This window comes from Petromyzon marinus, chromosome 29, assembly GCF_048934315.1.
Source record: "Petromyzon marinus isolate PM22_M1 ecotype Great Lakes invasive population chromosome 29, UKy_Petmar_22M1.pri1.0, whole genome shotgun sequence".
NCBI lineage: Eukaryota > Metazoa > Chordata > Hyperoartia > Petromyzontiformes > Petromyzontidae > Petromyzon > Petromyzon marinus.
This window is the reverse complement of record NC_133695.1, coordinates 11175602-11195451: the sequence shown is the minus strand read 5'-3', so window position 1 is coordinate 11195451 and position 19850 is coordinate 11175602. Positions and strand designations below refer to the sequence as shown.

Here is a 19850-nt window from a genome sequence, read left to right as displayed (position 1 = left end):
AGATCTTTGTAGAGACGAAGAGTTGTATGCCATTTGGCCAGTATTACATGAGCTCCATACTCCCACTTGTGGAACTACCTGTCGATGATATAGGGCATTACTGTGGGCGCCACGGTGGCTAGGAGATGTTAACTGCCTTCCCTGGTATGCAGGAGGTCGTGGGTTCAATCCCGACCCTGGCGCCTGCTGCTGCTGTATATTTGGAGTTTGCGTGTTCTCCCTGTGATCACGTGGGTTCTTCTCCGCGTCCTCCAGTTTTCCCTCTACATTTAGAGTCATGCGTTTAGAGTATTTGGCTGCTTTACATTTCCACTTTATAAGCCGCTCTCTTTGAGCTACCATTTGTGGCCAAGTTGCTTCTGAAAAAGAGCTATGTGGGCCTTACCTGGTAAAATAAAAAAAATAGTTTAATAAAAAGTCTTAACTCGTATAGTAAGCAATGCTCATTCAATTACACCAACAACTAAGGGACACGGGAGAGAGGGTGATATGGTCATAAAACCCCAAGGTTGGCATATCTTTATTTCCATTGATATTGACACACAGTCCCCATAGGGACCCGGTTTGTAATTTTTATATCATCATAGTGCTTTGAAAAAGCCAGCCAGCCAAGTGTGAACTTTGATCAAACTGTCTGCTCTACCGTATTCACTAGCACGACAGTGGCATCTTGTCGGTGCACGTTAACTCATCGCGTAAAATAAACACAACGCAGGTTTGTTAACAGGTGCTATGTCAACGACAGAAGTACGACACTTAATTTTAAAGCAAATTAATAAATAACCCGGTGATTTAGACTCCTCCCCCCCTTCCAAGTGATTCTGGCAGGGTGATACGGCTCGGCACACCGGCCTTACAATCCAATATTCACGTTTCGATCTCCCGGCCTGGCAGTTCAAAATCTACATCTCATTGTAGATCGGAGGATTCCGATGAGCTCTGTGAAGCTGTCTTTTTAAAAAAAAGATATTTCTCATTTAGAATTGTGTCTCCTAAGAGTATTTTGTCCGCTCTAAATTTATACATCAAAACACCACTTTTTCACACGCATGTCCAGTTGAAACAATGGTTCAGGTTTTCGTAAAGAAATTTTCCCACCCCTGTCTGCCCGAAAAGTTATAAATGGGTTCAAACACGGGAAGTCGAGTAGCATGTTTGTGCCTGGTGGGGTAAAGTATGGGTACTTCTTCTTTTCCAAAAACGCCTGGCCAGGGCTCTCTTTAAGTGTCGTTCGGGGCCCTTCCTTCCTCCGGCAGTGGCGTGAGTAAGCAATTGCATGGCTGCACCTTTACCTCATGACTCCGTTAGATATGCAGAGAATCGCACAACCATAGGCCGTTTAACTTACTGAACTCCTCAGAAATAAAATATTGCTGGATTTCATGAAGGCTGGATGTTTTCATGAAAAACCACCCACTGTTTAAGACAGATTGCCATTTGAAGCAGCTGATCATGTGGACATTTACAGCAGCCAAATACTCTTTAAACGCGTGATTCTAAATTAGAAAAACACACGCAACCACGGGGAGAACATGCCAACTCCAAGTTGAAATTGTCTCCTTTAGTTAGAGTAGCATTCCAGCCCTGGATTCATTTAGGAGGCTTAAATGCCCTCTCTTCCCAACAGCATTGCCAAGCCAGCACCTCCTGGCTTTGACATTCCTCCTCGAAGACACTGGTGGTGTAAACCATCAACTGCATCAAAACATCAACAACAACAGGCCGATGTGCACATCTCCTCCTGACTGGAAAATTAAAGACAAGCCACGGTAGCGGTGCAGTTGTAGCCATGCAATCCAAGCTATGGACCATATGGTGAACCACTGTAATCTGCGCTCCTTCAAAGGGAGGAAGAGCAAAGCTGTTTGAACATGCTCCTGAGGCTCTGGCGTTGCGAGCAGACCTAGGCAAGTCGGCTTCTGATCACATTTACACACGCAACAAAAAAAAAGGTATATTTAAAGAAAGCACCGCGGGGAGGCGAAAGTCGCCGAGGCATTTTGTCAGCTAGAAGGGGGTGAAAATTCAACCGCTGCAATCGCTACGATCGCCGGCAAAACAATCAGTCGTGCCGTAGTTGAAGGAGTATATGTGCAGGCGACATGCCTCACCTTCCCATACCTGTCTCATCGCGTAGGAAAATTGAAGTATCGAATGCACAGCCTTGCAGAATTTAATTATTTCAGCAGCGTCGCTTTAATACAAGCAAAACTCTGGACAAACATATGGGAAGGTGTGTCGCCTGTCCATTTACTTTGCCACGTGTATATCTATTATAACACTACAGTACGTGTTTCAAAAATAAAATAAGGGGAGTTCAGAATGCTGTACAGTGGTAGCAGCGGTGGCGGCGTTGCCAGTATTGTCGCCGTTCCAAAAATCTGCCTTGACCCAGAAACCCTTGTGTGGCGCGCCTGCAAGCCGTGCGTGACCGCTCCCGTGTGCTCAAAGCCGACAGCTGAAGGGCAAAGCGGAGCAGTCGGCGGCTACCGTGGCGGTGTCCGCATGCACGCTGGCGTTCGCTTGCACGGGCCCACGCGCACAGTAGCAGTTGAGAGGGCCACATTCCCCACGGACGGGACCCCTAGATGGGAGGAGTGGCGAGGGGCGGGCAGGCGCACGTCAAGCCAGGCTGACCTCGGGCACACCTGTCTCCCTGCTGACTTTGAAAGGCCCATTTACACACAGCAAGCAGGCAGACAGCGCCAACGACAAGGGTTCCCCGTGTAGCCTTCATAGACGGTTGGGGCAAGTGCTGTCAGCGAGCACCTGTGAAGGCCGGAACGGCACACGAGGGGGGTGCGCGTGCCAGCAGCACGCCCGGCCGCCTTTGTCTCCCCAGTGGCGATGTTTACACACCGCTACACCAGGTACCGGTTCCGATAAATCGTCACTGGTGTTGGCCATGAGCGGGAATCGAATCCGGGTATCCGGGTTCGTGGCGCGGCGCGCTAACCGCTACACCACCGCCACCTCCATCCCGCAGAGCCAGCACCATGACAGAGCTGAAACTGGGACACGGCATATGGGGGGGGGGGGGGGTGGTGGCAGACTCGCAATGTGAAGAGTGGGGAAGTCAGTGGTGGTTGTCCTAGCTGCAACTAGTAATTACAACGAGCATCATCAGGCTAGGATCTGGCTGTCTGCCTGATGGTGCTGGTTGTAATTGCTGGCGAAACGTCGTACTCGAATTGTAAATGTTGTGGGTTTACAGTGAGGGAAAAAAGTATTTGATCCCCTGCTGATTCTGTACGTTTGCCCACTGACAAAGCAATGATCAGTCTATAATTTTAATGGTAGGTTTATTTGAACAGTGAGAGACAGAATAACAACAACAACAAAAAACAGAAAAACGCATGTCAAAAATGTTATAAATTGATTTGCATTTTAATGAGGGAAATAAGTATTTGACCCCTCTGCAAAACATGACTTAGTACTTGGTGGCAAAACCCTTGTTAGCAATCACAGAGGTCAGACGTTTCTTGTAGTTGGCCACCAGGTTTGCACACATCTCAGGAGAGATTTTGTCCCACTCCTCTTTGCAGATCTTCTCCAAGTCAATAAGGTTTCGAGGCTGACGTTTGGAAACTTGAACCTTCAGCTCCCTCCACAAATTTTCTATGGGATTAAGGTCTGGAGACTGGCTAGGCCACTCCAGGACCTTAATGTGCTTCTTCTTGAGCCACTCCTTTGTTGCCTTGGCCGTGTGTTTTGGGTCATTGTCATGCTGGAATACCCATCCACGACCCATTTTCAATGCCCTGGCTGAGGGAAGGAGGTTCTCACCCAAGATTTGATGGTACATGGCCCCGTCCATCGTCCCTTTGATGCGGTGAAGTTGTCCTGTCCCCTTAGCAGAAAAACACGCCCAAAGCATAATGTTTCCACCTCCATGTTTGATGGTGGGGATGGTGTTCTTGGGGTGATAGGCAGCATTCCTCCTCCTCCAAACACGGCGAGTTGAGTTGATGCCAATGAGCTCCATTTTGGTCTCATCTGTCCACAACACTTTCACCCAGTTGTCCTCTGAATCATTCAGACGTTCATTGGCAAACTTCAGACGGGCATGTATATGTGCTTTCTTGAGCAGTGGGACCTTGCGGGCGCTGCAGGATTTCAGTCCTTCACAGCATAGTGTGTTACCAATTGTTTTCTTGGTGACTATGGTCCTAGCTGCCTTGATCATTGACAAGACCCTCCCGTGTAGTTCTGGGCTGATTCCTCACCGTTCCCATGATCATTGCAACTCCACGAGGTGAGATCTTGCATGGAACCCCAGGCCGAGGGAGATTGACAGTTCTTTTGTGTTTCTTCCATTTGCGAATAATCGCACCAACTGTTGTCACCTTCTCACCAAGCTGCTTGGCAATGGTCTTGTAGCCCATTCCAGCCTTGTATAGGTCTACAATCTTGTCCCTGACATCCTTGGAGAGCTCTTTGGTCTTGGCCATGGTGGAGAGTTTGGAATCTGATTGATTGATTGCTTCTGTGGACAAGTGTCTTTTATACAGGTAACGAGCTGAGATTAGGAGCACACTCTTAAAGGGAGTGCTCCTAATCTCAGCTCGTTACCTGTATAAAAGACATCTGGGAGCCAGAAATATTTCCGATTGAGAGGGGGTCAAATACTTATTTCCCTCATTAAAATACATTAAAATGCGTTTTTCTGGATTTTGTTGTTGTTATTCTGTCTCTCACTGTTCAAATAAACCTACCATTCAAATTATAGACTGATCATTTTTTTGTCAGTGGGCAAACGTACAAAATCAGCAGGGGATCAAATACTTTTTTCCCCTCACTGTATTCACCAACACACCGGTGTGCTGTACTAGTAACGAATTGGAATGTCTTGTTTACCTGACCAACCCTACTATCAGTGGCTGTGTCGGGCGGTGGTGGGGTTTAACGGCACTTTTATATTTACGCGATCTAACCCTCCAAAAGAACCCCTCCTATGCATAATCACTTTGCCCTCTCCAACCACGAATAACTCTTTATCTAACTGGCCCTCTCTCTATGTACAGTGAAGAAGGGCCATTGCCTAAAACGTCGCCTGATATTTACATTTTATCTTTTCAGGCGACACAGCGTCAATGATGCGCGTGTTGACAACGCTTTTGGTTCTTCGTGCTTGCCAACCGCAGCCAACGGAGCGGCATCACCGAATAATATCGTGAACATTTTCCATAAATGAGCGTGCAGTCAGTGGCGGCCTCTCGAAGCTCAATCATTTCTGAAGAGAACGCGTTGAGACCGATAGCTCTGAGAAAAAAACAATATGGTTCGGCCATCCGGGCAATGTGCATCCCTTTGTTCTGATGCGCAAAACAAATTAACTCCAGCAGCACTGGGGGTTGGGGATGGGGGGGGGGTGGTCTCAATATAATGTGGCTCTCAGCTTCCCCCTGTGGGTCTGTCTCGTTTTGTTACCGTTTCACCAGTTTGATGTGCGTGTGTTTTTAATTCCAGCTCCCATGGAAACATTGGGCCAAAGTAGCAAAACCCAGTTCACCTTTTGGTTGTGTCAATTCACGAATCGTTGATGCAAATCTGGATTTGATTTTAAGTCGATGCCTCTGTGTGTGTGTGTGGTGTAGTGGTTAGCGCGTCGCGCTACGGGCCCGACGACTCGAGTTCGATTCCTGCTCACGGCCAACACCAGTGGCGATTTTTGGAACTGGTCCTGGGCCTCCCTTAGGTCGACTCAATTTTTTTAATGAGTATCTAGTGCAGTGTGTAAACATCGGCACTAGGTAGACAAAGTCGGTCGGGGCGTGATGCTGGCCACCCACCATTACAGCCGTAATGTGTGCTCGTTAACAGCACTTGCCCCTACAGTCTGTTAAGGCTATACGGGGGATTTTTGTCTTTGTTTTTCATCCCTATTGACAGCATCTTTCCTAATGCATGTGCAAAACGGGAAACCCAGTTCACCTTTGTTAGCTGCTTGTATGACTGCATTATACCCCTCTCTGGTCTTCGCACCTGATAGGCTCACAGGGATGACATCAGTTTTATTCCCCTAAGACCGAAACAGGAAGATTTCCTCACAATTCTGGCAAAGTCGCCTGATGAAGCTGATGGTTGGAATCGCCAGCGAAAACGTCGTTACTCGAATTGTAAATGTTGTGGGTCTACTCTCCAACACAACCGGTGTGCTGTACTAGTAACGAATTGGCACGTTTTGTTTACGTGACAAACCTTACTAATTGGCTGTGTCAGTTGGTGGCGGGTTTAACGACGCATTTATATTTGCGCGATGTAACCCAACAACAAAAAAAAAACCTCTTATGCTTGAGACGGTTTCTGTCCGGCCTGCTTTGCTTCGGTATCTTTATTCCTCCCGTCATTGCGAAAGGCGGTTTGACTTGCGACGTAAGCGAACGTTGACGGCACACGCTCGCCTAAAAGGCGCGCTCGCATCAACGATAGGACCCGTGACCGAGCCGAGTCGTACCCTTGCCCTCATCCCTCTGCGATTCAACGCGTGAATGGGGGGGGGGGGGGGGGGGGGGCAGCCGCCGGAGGAAACGTTGCGTTTGATTTTATTTTTGCAGGCGTGCGTACGACCCTACCACGGTGGACATTTAACTGTTCATTATTATGGGATTGGGATTTCGGTTGTGGAAGAACTGTAAGTAATCATTTGGTGAGTTTCTTAAAATTCCTGCTGGTGCAAATGCAGCTTTCATTTTCCCCTGGGTGGAGGGGGGGGGATGAGTGCTGCATGATGATGACCGCCTATTGAAAAGTCAGTAGTACTTAAAAGTAAGTAGTCTTAAATGAGAGATTGGTCGCTGCCATAGGAATGTGGAATTACCACTACTGTTTCACGACACAGAGATGAACACTGCGCAGGATGGTTGTGACACGGGACTGTGTGATCTCTATTCTTTGGGTCTTTTGGTAAAGTCACGTAGATAGCAGGGACGTGCGGTCAGGGGAGGCAGGGGAGGCAGAGAGCCTCAGCTGTTATACTGCAATGAAAATAGCTGTTACGAAGAGTAAAAGGAAAAGAATAATAAAGTAACATCAATATTAAGATTTTTCCACTGATCTGTGCTCTAAATGTCATTTCTGTACGATTCCAATGATTTATATAGTCAAAATCGCCAAATTTGTGGAGCTTCGCTGCAAATACAGAGGGAGACACGAGAGGTGAGGCAGTGACGAGCTCAGCCTCCCCTCTGATTGCGCAACCCCTCAGTAACTGGATGGAGCGCGGGCAATAAGCGCGTGCCTGTTACTATCTCAGTATGTCACCAATGTAATGTTTGTAGACCCCTTCATTTCATATCCTCGCCTTCCATACTCCAGGTAACTTATTTCACGTATGGGTATAAAGATATTTAGGCTCGCTGGTCTCGTCATGAAACTGCAATGAAAAAGCACCAGGGGAGGCAGCTATCACATCTGCCTCACTGAGGGGGACATGTCTAACAACACGCCCCCCTCTGTGAGGCCACGCCCCCTCAGTGAGGCCACGCCCCCTTCAGTGTGTGAATCTGGCTCTGACACTAGCCAGTGCCTCCCCAGCCATTGACCTCACCGCACGTCACTGGTAGATAGGTGACGTCACTGGTGACTTTACTGAAAGACCCAAAGAATATGAATTCCTGCATTCACGAAAGTTTTAAGTGTTTGATCCCTGTTAACACAACTTATGACGGGCGATTAAGGGTGACTGTGCTTATGTGTGGCAATGGATATGAACTCTGTTTAACCAAAAAATGGCTTTTAGATAACGTTTAAATAAATGAAGTGGCATCACAGTGTTGTGCATGGCGCCCACTGGTCCTGGGAGCGAGGCATGGGTGTTTGAAGCCCTTATCTCAACCATCTGGAGCTTTAACGGAATAGCCTAGCAAAGGCCTGATATAGAGCACACACACAGTTCCACTGACATTGTGCCGAGTTCATCACGTCTTCTTCGTCAGGCTTATTATTGATGTACAGCAACAAGCGATTTTACATTGAAGTAGTTGGGCCAGATGATTGCGTCAGGAGTAGCTGAGTGGTGTTGGAGTGTTGTATCGGTCGAACGTGGCCTCCTCCTCCTCCTCGGTATTTGTGAATCGGGCATTGAGCCGTCGTTATATGCTGCTTCTGTGTGGCCACTGTTGCACACCGATAGGTAGCGTGTGTGCGTGTGATAGAGAAGGGACAGATCTTGAATGTGACGTGGAATTTCCCTCCCATCCTATCTTTTCTTGCATTCTTGCAACCTCACCCAATTAAAGAAACCGATTAATTATTATATATTACACCTGTGTAGTAGACAACACCTGTGTAATAGACAACACCTGTGTAATAGACAACAAACAACACTACCTGTGGTAGTGTTGTTTGTTGGGGTCCATGCTCAGCAATCGTGTTTTTTTTTATCAGTTGCTGTGTCACTGCTGGCTGTATGCGATTGTGAGATGTACTTGGGCAATGTTGACACTTCGCATGCAATGACCATAAAATATGTGCAATAAACATTTTAAGAATGCATGATGTCAGTCGACAACGAGGAAGCCATTGTGTGCCTTCATCATGGTCCAAGTTTGCCAAATATAAAAAAGCACTCGACAGGGATTGCACACGGCAGTAATCACCGTCCGCCTCACGGCAGACTGATGCCTGCTTGCAGGCCGGCGCTACGTCACCTTTTGTTGCACAGGGGCAGCTGCCGCTGGGGGTGCCCTTCTAACGTTTGCGATATGATGTGTTGTAGGGCACTTTCGAGTTGCTGAGGCTTTTAAGCAAACGCCACAGCACCCGATTTCCCCCCACGTGTTTGCACTTAGAAATTGGCCGATAACACTGTAACATATAGAGAGGACTGCAGAGCTTGGGCACATTTTGGCACCCGCTCACCGCGTGGCTGCCATGCCACTTGTGTTGTGTTTCCTCCTCGCGCCTCTCAGCCGTTGTCTCTCTCTACGAGAGCGAGCGAATAGTCTGCGGCGGCAGTGGCAAACGCAAATTAGGGCGTAGCCAACTTTATTGGCACGGTTGGCTACGTACGGTGCGAAAGAAATTAAACATACTTACAAGTTGAAGAATTGTCACATATATCGGTCCAGTAAAGATTACTTCGGCGGATGTTTACGACGTGGAATTTCCCCCCCCCCCCACATCGTTACGGCGCGAAAGAAAGTCAACATACGTACAAGTTTAAATATTGCCGTGTACGCATCGGTCCGGTAGCGATTGTTTCGGCGAACGTCCGCGACGCCTTTGTCCCTCCCCCGCAGGGCAAGGCGCACCGCGAGCACCAGGTGGAACTACTGCGGCACCACCTGGGCCGCGTGTTCAGGCCCCGCGCGCGCCGCTGGCTCGTCCTCTTCCCCGAGGGCGGCTTCCTGCGCAAGCGGCGCGAGACGAGCCAGCGCTACGCCACGCGCCTCGGCCTGCCCGCGCTGCGCCACGTCACGCTGCCGCGGCTGGGCGCTGCCCACGCCGTGCTGCACACGCTCTCGCGGCCGCGCCCCGCGGCGGCGGCGGCGGAGGGCGCGACGCCCGCCAGCTCCTGCCTCAACGGGGGCGCGTGGGAGACGCCCAAGGACGGCACCCGCGGCGACGCTCGGGGTATGGCCGACTGCCTAGAGCCCCCTCGGGTGTGTGGGTGGGGGGTGGGGGGGGGAGTGCGGCAGGGCACCGCGACAGCGAAGGAGTGCCGATAGCTTTCGCGGGAATTGCACGTTTGTTGAGAACCGATTGGGGTGTGAAGGTGGCGACGGTAAGGCGATTTGTTACGAGCAGCGGTGCAGCCCTGCAGGCCCGAGCTCGCCGCCAATTCTGGTGGAAGCGCCTCCACTCCAGGGAGCTCGAGAAAGCCCCCCCCTTTCCCCCCCCCCCCCCTGCCCCGAGGGTATTTTGGCAAAAATCTCCCAAGCTGGCCAGTACGTCTTGGAAGAGGTGGAAGTACCCACGGTTTAACCCAACCGTGCGCAACCTGCCAATCGATTATAATCTGTGGTCCACGCATCTACACTGCTCGGTGGGTGAGGGCCCCGGGGGGGATTTCGGAAACTTGCACCATTGTTTCACCTGCCGCCCCGGGAGATTGAACGGGCCCACTGTAGATAGCAAGTCCAGTGCGCTGACCATTGCACCACAGTCGCGCGTCTCTCTTGATCTCATCATGAATTGCGCTTAATTGTATCCTCTCAACGTAAAGACGTTTCAAACGTTTTTTTTATGTTTTCCAGGTAATATATAATTTCGGATGGTGTTGTTGATGTTTTGATTTTAAATCGCGAGAAATAAATGTGCTGTGGACAATTATATTCAGTCACCCAATCAAGGTGGGGGCAGTTGTAACCCTCACAGCAAGAAGTTGCTGGGGTTCGAATTCCGACTGGTGTCTTTCTGTGTGGGGTCAGCATGTTCTCCCTCCGTTTTGTTCGGGGCTCCTCCGGGGTGTTGTTCTGGTTTTCTCCACACGCAATGTCATTGGTATTGGCCAAACATCCCAATGCTGAAGGATTACGCGCAACGTTCGACTCAGTGGGGATCAAACGGAGCAGCAACATCGCCCCCTGCCGTGACAACTTGGCTGAACCCTTGGTGTTGAAAGAGTGGGTGAGACTTTTTGCCGGGTTTATCAAGCGCAACCGTAGTAATAATAATAACGGCGACGTAAAGGTAACTCTCGATGATCCGTGCGTCCATCGGTTAACTGCGCAAAGCGTTCGTGACTCGGTGTCGGCGTCACCACAAACATTTCTAGACAAGCGACCCGATTGCTCCAACAAGTGATAGCAGCAGTCCACGCGCCCTACTCCTTCGCCACTCTATTCTACGTAAGGCAGACGCTTTATTTAGATGACGTCGCCGAATGTACAGGTGTTGTGCAATATCCGCCTTTCTATTTTATCCTCCTAAACTGAAACTAAACCGTTTTTATTTTACCAGGCGAAGGCCCACTGAGCTATGTAGCTGTTTTTCAGACGCGACCTGGCCACAAATGATAGCTCAACGGAGTGGCTTATTCCATGGAAATGTATAGCAGCCACATTCTCTAAACGCGTGTTGATTTTAAATGTGGAGGAGAAAACCGGAGGACCCGGAGAAAATCCACGTGACCATGGGGAGAACACGCAAACTTCAAATATACAGCAAGCGTCAGGGTCGGGATCAAATCCACGACCTCCTGTATATCAGGCGAAGGAGATAACATCTGACCACCACGGGCCACTCCTCCCCCCCACTATTACCCTTGATAATCAAGAGCTGACTGCGGATGTACGCTATCGCTCCGTGAAATTGACCCACCAATAACAAATATAGTTTTACTAAAAAATGGGTACTGACGAAAAATTGGACACCTAGAATTTGAATTCCGTGACGAGTACTGGTGTTGGTGCCGGCCGCGTGGGAGCCAGTCAGCTCGTTTAGTCAACCCTTCGACACTTCACGTGATAGCCTCAAAGCGCACCTGGCGTGGCACAGGTGCCATGGTGACGTCAACCGCCACTTGGTGGCGAACGGAGGCTGTCGCTGTTGCTCTTGCTGCTGTTGCTTCTGCGGTGGAGCCTCGTTTGCGTAGCGCGCGCGGTGCCGATACGCGGGGCCTCGAGGTGCCGTTGTCGCTGTCCCCTCAGGCGCGACGGAGGCCGGCATGCGGTGGGTGATCGACGTGACCATCGCGTACCCCAATGCGGATCCCATGGACATCCAGACGTGGGTTCTCGGCTACCGGCCCCCGATAACCACGCACGTGCACTACAGGTCAGACCCCAGCCGCTCGCGTATGTGTCGGCCGTCCTCGCCACACACGTCGACTGTTCGTCTGTTCGTCGAGAAGGAACGTCGAAGCGTTTGATACCAGTAGGAATGGTGGCATCGCTTGGTGTGTGCCCCGGTTGACACCAGTGGTCTACGGCAGAGCTCAAAACCCTTCTGTCATTTCCCAAGATTCGGTACAATTTGGAATTAGATGGATTTTGTTTGGCCATCACATTTTTTGGCTCGCCATCAAACAAAGACGGCCACTGTATTGCGCCACTTTCAGATGCGCTTCTGTGCCCGTCTGGAACGCTCTTACTTCTGATATTGGAGGCCACTGGAGCAACACACTTTTAAATCGTCTAGATTGAATAGTCATTTCTTTAGAACGGCTTTTTGTGTTTCTTTCGTTGTCCTTCCCCCGCACCTCCGATTAGCACGGTTGGCCACGTACAGTGTGAAGGAAGTTCAACATACACACATTTCTCTTTTATGTGTTTAGGCTAATGTTCAAGTTAACGTCAAGCATTTGTGTCTTTCATTGGCAAGTACAATCGTTTTAGTTTGTTGAGCTTAATAAACAGTAATGAAGAAAAGCTTATTCGGTCAGAAGATGTCGGTTTTGATCAATCTACACATACCTGTGGTTTTAATGTATAAAAAGCGATACATTATTCACTTGTGTTCTCTTAGACCGCATATTCTGTGTGTGTCTTACGAGCTAAATCTGTTTGAATGCACCGTGTTTGGTGATGTATATTTCCCCTTGTTGTAAATAACCGGGGAGGTTATCCTCAGTTACAGGGTTGTTGTGCACGGTGTGTAGGTGGTTGCCTTCTGTTGCAAGTCTCTTAGTCGTGCTTAAGATGTGAGGCTAGGATCTGTGTTGGATTTTTAGATTATATTCGTATGTAAATTTTTTTATCGTTTTTATTAGTCCAATATTCATCCGGCGATATATTTCATATTAATTCACTTTACATTTTATTCCCAAAGCCTATTTTATAAACGATCATTATTTCAACTTTGATCCTTGACTGGAAAACAACTCTTATTGATGCAGACAACAGAGCAACACTGGCAGTGTGTGGTTCCTGTCGATTAAATTATGATAAGAATCACAATACCATCCATGGCATGTGTTTGTCAGCGGTAGGTGATGGGTTTTTCAGCTTTACAAATTTTTGTTTGAGAAGATTTTAACGATTCGAACACTTCCCTGTAATGACTTAAAAAGGCCCGGTTGTGGAACGGCCTGAGCCAGCTGGAGCACTGATTAACTGTGGTGGTGGCTGGGGGAAGTTCGTGAAGGACGCTGCTACTGGGCAGTTGGAGGCAGTCACCCTCCAGCAACAAGGAAGGCAGAGGAGCGACGCTCACAACGAGCTGAGCGCCCGGAGCGGCTAAAATGCAGCGAGTTGGCACAGTAGGGGTACAGCTGGTGCATCTACTGGTCATCTCAGTCAGCCAACCCATGGCCCCTGCTGGGTCTGTCGAGACCTCCTGTCAGCGAGCCTTCGACACTTCACGTGACCGTAAAGCGCACCTAGCCTGGCACAGGCGCCGTGGTGACGTCACCGTCACTAAGTGGCGATTGGCGGCTATTGGTATTGGTGGTGGCTGCTGACTTTGTGACTGAGGAGGCTGCAAGCGGCGCTGCGCACGTACGCGGAGCTGCTGTTTGTACGTGTGAGTGTACTGTGGGTTGAACTTCTTTCGCACCGTACGTAGCCACCAACTGTGCCAATGGGAGCTGCTGAGACCATCTCGCATCGTGGTCCCATGCCACACCAGTCTCCCCCTCCCTCTTGCCAGAGCTTCCCACTCATTGACGTCAATTTTAAAGTCTTTGAGATCATGGCACTTATTATAATAATGCCAATTATTTACCCAAGGAAGCCTCACTGAGTCTCAAGACTTAGTTTTTTTCAGGAATATGTTTTCCATTGTCAAGCCATTAGGATTTGGCAATTAAAATCTGTTGAGATACAGCTGAACTGAGACTTTAATATAAAACTAGATTGTATGGTATTGTTGGATTTTTGTCAATCCACTGCTGGATGAAAGCTTCCCCACATCACCTTAGTTGCGGGGGTGGGGGGGTGGGGGCTGTGTGACCATACTTCACCATGTTGGTCAGTGCATGGTGGTAAAGGGGGTGGGGAGGACAGGACTTATTCAGATATCGTTCGCCACTGATGTGAGCTGTGACTGGGAATAGAACTCGGCTGGTGGGATTGATAGTGCGGTGCGTTATCCGCTGTGCCACTGCAGCACCTCCACTCTTAATGGGGCCTACGTTTTTCAGTGACTAATTCAATCGTTCCCAAAGATAGCAGAAAACGTGAGCATGACTGAAGCAAAAATATCTAGATTCAGTCATGAGGATTATTTTTATCCTTACATATGTTTTATTCATAACGTCAAATTTATCTTAAAAATATTTTAAGCCTTCAATTTAGTTTCTAGTTTTTCTTTATTTAGGTCAGTGGTTCTCAGAGCGTGGTCCTCGGTTACACCATCACCAGCAGTTGGCGACGATCCTCCAGGTGGTCCACGGGGCTGTGATGCAAACGCAGCTTGATCCGGACAATAATGGCAACGTTTACCATGCCTTTTGTTATGGACATTAATGTATATTTTGTTCATGATATTTTATTTACAAATGAAGTTGGGTAAACTACCCTGATTAATCTACCCTAACCCTAAGATATAAATGTCCCTTGCCCCCCTTCCCCCCCCTAAAAAAAACAGTTACTTTTTTTTGTTTCGGTGATATGAATGTTGTACTGTTGGTATTTACAGAGAGCTGTGAATGCGTTTTATTGCCAGGGGTGCGGGGCTGGGTGGTGGTCCTTGGGAAATGTTTGTATCAGCTGAGCGGTCTGCGGTACAAACAAAGTTTGAGAATCACCGGTGTTTATAGTCACGACCTGTGTTGTATTAAAAGCAATACGAATCGTCTTTTCACGTGATTTAGTAGTCGGGCCGTGGTATGTATACGCAGCGGGTCTCCTCTTGCAAGTTCTGTATCCAAAGCATTTAACTCGTGTATTTATACCAATGCGCTTCACGGTAACGCTCCTCCACAGTGTGCGCCAAACAACTGTGGCATTTCTACCAATGAGTCCGTCCAAACTTCGGTGAACAGCTATCCATTCAGTTAAATATTAAACTTTATATTTGGTTGAGTAAAAAGAAATCCCTGCTACGTGGGGCGGCAATTGCTTTTCCGATGCAAAACAGTAACACCCCGATATATATACGCCCTCCCCGTTTTCCACACTTAGTCTGTAACGTCCTCAACTTACCGACACCCGATGCCGTTTTTTTACACCGCGGTATGATAAACTAATAATAATATAGTACAATAGACAAGGCAGCACGGTTGGCTACGTACGTGCGAAATAAGTTCAACATAAACATATGAAAATATTAATAATATACACTTTGCACACTGATGGTTGCACGGTATAGATGTGCAGTGGGTAATTGAGCATCCCGTTTAGGTTCTGTACCATGTTACGATCCACCATCCCATCGCTTTGCTGCGATATGAGTACCTACAGTGAGGGAAAAAAGTATTTGATCCCCTGCTGATTTTGTACGCTTGCCCACTGACAAAGAAATGATCGGTCTATAATTTTAATGGTAGGTTTATTTGAAGTGAGAGACAGAATAACAACAAATAAATCCGAAAAACGCATGTCAAAAATGTTATAAATTGATTTGCATTTTAATGAGGGAAATAAGTATTTGACCCCCCTCTCAATCAGAAAGATTTCTGGCTCCCAGGTGTCTTTTATACAGGTAACGAGCTGAGATTAGGAGCACACTCTTAAAGGGAGTGCTCCTAATCTCAGCTTCTTACCTGTATAAAAGACACCTGTCCACAGAAGCAATCAATTAATCAGATTCCAAACTCTCCACCATGGCCAAAACCAAAGAGCTCTCCAAGGATGTCAGGGACAAGATTGCAGACCTACACACGGCTGTAATGGGCTACAAGACCATTGCCAAGCAGCTTGGTGAGAAGGTGACAACAGTTGGTGCGATTATTCGCAAATGGAAGAAACACAAACGAACTGTCAGTCTCCCTCGGCCTGGGGCTCCATGCAAGATCTCACTTCGTGGAGTTGCAATGGTCATGAGAATGGTGAGGAATCAGCCCAGAACTACACGGGAGGATCTTGTCAATGATCTCAAGGCAGCTGGGACCATAGTCACCAAGAAAACAATTGGTAACACACTACGCCGTGAAGGACTGAAATCCTGCAGCGCCCACAAGGTCCCCCTGCTCAAGAAAGCACATACCTGCCCGTCTGAAGTTTGCCAATGAACATCTGAATGATTCAGAGGACAACTGGGTTAAAGTGTTGTGGTCAGATGAGACCAAAATGGAGCTCTTTGGCATCAACTCAACTCGCCGTGTTTCGAGGAGGAGGAATGCTGCCTATGACCCCAAGAACACCATCCCCACCGTCAAACATGGAGGTGGAAACATTATGCTTTGGGGGTGTTTTTCTGCTAAGGGGACAGGACAACTTCACCGCATCAAAGGGACGATGGACGGGGCCATGTACCGTCAAATCTTGGGTGAGAACCTCCTTTCCTCAGCCAGGGCATTGAAAATGGGTCGTGGATGGGTTTTCCAGCATGACAATGACCCAAAATACATGGCCAAGGCAACAAAAGAGTGGCTCAAAAAGAAGCACATTAAAGTTCTGGAGTGGCCTAGCCAGTCTCCAGACCTTAAGCCCATAGAAAATCTGTGGAGGGAGCTGAAGGTTCGAGTTGCCAAACGTCAGCCTCGAAACCTTAATGACATGGAGAAGATCTGCAAAGAGGAGTGGGACAAAATCCCTCCTGAGATGTGTGCAAACCTGGTGGCCAACTACAAGAAACGTCTGACCTCTGTGATAGCCAACAAGGGTTTTGCCACCAAGTACTAAGTCATGTTTTACAGAGGGGTCAAATACTTATTTCCCTCATTAAAATGCAAATCAATTTATAAAATTTTTGACATGCGTTTTTCTGGATTTTGTTGTTGTTATTCTGTCCCTCACTGTTCAAATAAACCTACCATTAAAATTATAGACTGATCATTTCTTTGTCAGTGGACAAACGTACAAAATCAGCAGGGGATCAAATACTTTTTTCCCTCACTGTACAATTTGCGTTGTGGCTTTCAGGAATGCATCCCGGGCGTAATCCAGGGTATGCAATACGCACTCTGCATCCACCCCGTCTCCTGCCACTGTCCCGGTGTGATGTGTGGTCTCGAGGAAAGGGCGCCACAGTGGCGAGATGTTAACTACCTCGCCTAGTATACAGGAGGTCGTGGATTTTATCCCAACCCTGACGCCTGTATATTTGGAGTTTGCGTGTTCTCTCCGTAGCCGTGTGGATTTTTCTCCGGGTCCTCGGGTTTTCCCCTCCACATTTAGAAACATGCGTTTAGGGTATTTGGCCGCTATAAATCTCCACCTGATAAGCCACTTTGTTGAGCTGTCATTTGTGGCCAGGTCGCTTCTGAAAAATAGCCGTATAGCTAAGTGGGGCCTTACCTGGGAAAAAAAAAAGTTAATATTTTTGAGTTTGAACCTACCCTTTAAAGTTGCGTTTCGTTCATGCCTGATGTATAGGAAATATATAATTTGCTTTTGAATAAACATAAATATCTGTAAAACTTTATCCTCGAAGAGTAACGATGGGAGTGGCAGCCGAGGAGTGGAACGCGACCGAGAGAGGACGTCCACCCGGAAGATGGAGCGATGAAATCAATGCCGGGTCGATAGCAGGATCGTTGTTTTCCTCTACATTTAGTAATGTGCTTTTAGAGTATTTGGCTGTTATACTTTTCCACGCGATGATGCGCCACTTTGCTTGAGCTATCATTTGTGAGGGCCAGGTTGCTTCTGAAAAAAGAGCCTAATAGCTCAGTGGGCCTTACCTGGATGAAATAAATAAAAAATCGTTTGTAAAATAGTTTACCAGGTTCAATCTACGCTGTCGTTTAAAATGCTGCTGCTTTGCTGTTGCCGTTGCCCAGGCTTTACCCGGTGAGCGAGGTCCCACTTGAGATGGAGGCCCTCACCAAGTGGATGTACCAGCGCTTCATTGAGAAGGAGCACCTCCTGGACTACTTCTATACGACCGGTAACGCACCGCACGATATCCGCTCGCTCTCAAAGAGAGAGAACGAGGCAGTCAGGTGGTACGCTGGTGCCAACTATTGCCCAAGCTCTGCAGTCCCCTATAATGTTATCAGGTAATGAAAGAGCGTTTTCATGTGGGAGGAAATTGGAGCACCTGAAGATAAACCCACGCGTTCGAGGGGGCAACGCTCTATCCCCGTTGAGCTGGAACAGGTGGAGTCCACGTTTTTATAGTACTGCCATTAAAGTGTGGCCACTGGTCATAATCGTCCAAAGAATGAATGAGCATAGTACATACAAGCTGCGTGATCCAAGGACAGCTTTCGGTCGAGACTGGATAGCAGCAGCAATTGCAAGAACCAATTCCTTTTCCCCTAAAATGTCAACTTTTATCAAATACAAATTGATCAGGAGCGAACGAAGCCTCCCCCACAGCGGCGGGGTGTGGCTGCCCGTTAAGCACCATTATGGTCCCTGGCAGCCTAATCCCAATCGAGATCAAGTACGGCGACGCTGCTGGCTTAATGTACCGCAGAAGTGGCTTCAGATGAGCGGTTGGGGGGTCATGTTCAGGTCACGTTTAAAGCTCTCAAGAGGCCACAAGGATTCTTTCGCAAACACAACAACCAGCGGTGCCTGGAGTGTTGCTGATCTTGACTTCAGTGTAGTCGAGACTAGGACATGTGAATCTCATCATGCTGCTAATAATAATCACATATTTTATTTATAGGGTGCCTTTGATACCACGATGTCCAAAGCCGCTTCACACATTTTAAGATAAAAACATTTTAAGATAAAAAAAAAACATTTTTCCGATAAGACATTTAGAAACACAAATGTTGGAAAACGCTCGTAAAATAATAACATCACTCAAAGGGAAGGAACGAATTAACAAAGCGGTACAATAACACGAAGATGGCGGGATGAAATCAGAAATTGATTTGAATGCTTACGGCCTCGGAGGTGCAGCTGTCACAATCACCGTGGTGAGCGTCGATTCCTGCGCTTCCACGTCTGCGGCACGGTTGCACACGCGCGCAACCGTGCCGTGTGTGCGTTGCGTCCGATGGGAACGAGGTCACCGCAAGGGGGGGGCTTCCGCTGCCTCATCGGGAAATGCATTTGCGGACAATAAGTAAATAATTAAACGGATATGGTGTTTGTATGCAACAAAACATTTCTGAAAGATTAATGCACGTTTCCTGTGTTGATGTTCGTTCAAGCAAATAATTATATATATTTTTTTATATACGTTTGCATTCAATGCCTTCCCTTGTTTCATGTTTACTTTTATTTGGCTATTGCAGCGTTTATCGGTCTTATGAGCTGCAAACAGCCAACGGTTCTGCAAAAGTGACCTCGGGAGTGCACAAATGGCCTCCAAGAGAGCGTTTCCCCCTCGCACAGCGTGGGTTTCCTCTGGCTGCTTCGGTCTCCTCTCACATTTACGCACTCGTTCATTTCCCGACAACACCGAGGGCCACGGAGCTTGGGCAATAATTGGCGCCAGCTCACCGCGTGTCCTGCTGCCTTTCCCGCTCGTCCGTGGTTCCTCCTCGCGGCCTCATAGTCGCTCTCCCTTTCTCTCGCTCTGTGCGCACGAGAGCGAGCAAGTGACCGCACGGTTGGGAGCGTAACAAAGTTTTTAAGCCGGGGGTGGGGAACCTTTTTTCTGCCGAGGGCCATTTGGATCTTTATAACGTCATTCGCGGGCCATTCAAAATTATCAACTTTAAAATTAGCCTGTTATATTTGGTCAAACATTTAATTAACTCACCCCTAATGCGATGGCTGGAACTGCTTCTCTTTGGCGAGGCATGTGATGTTAGCCGGTATTGATGATGTTGCTACTCGCAACTGCTTTTGCAGGTTTGCTCCTAGATCTATTGAATTTCGAGTCCCGCCTGCGGTTGCCTTGGCAGGGCCACACCAAATGATTCCGCGGGCCTCAAACGGCCCGCGGGCCGGACGATC

At 48.2% G+C, this 19850-nt stretch overlaps 1 protein-coding gene across 4 annotated transcripts in view; it reads left to right on the top strand.

Moving 5' to 3' along the window:
- The window catches only part of LPGAT1 (lysophosphatidylglycerol acyltransferase 1), a 107931-nt gene that overhangs the window by 80045 nt on the left and 8036 nt on the right, over window positions 1–19850 (top strand). For all 4 annotated transcript variants that reach the window (XM_032962618.2, XM_032962617.2, XM_076070558.1 and 1 more), the window contains 3 exons: window positions 9243–9576; window positions 11595–11721; window positions 17771–17877. In XM_032962618.2, coding sequence (XP_032818509.1) covers window positions 9243–9576; window positions 11595–11721; window positions 17771–17877 — 568 coding nt within the window. The remainder of the gene's footprint in view (window positions 1–9242; window positions 9577–11594; window positions 11722–17770; window positions 17878–19850) is intronic.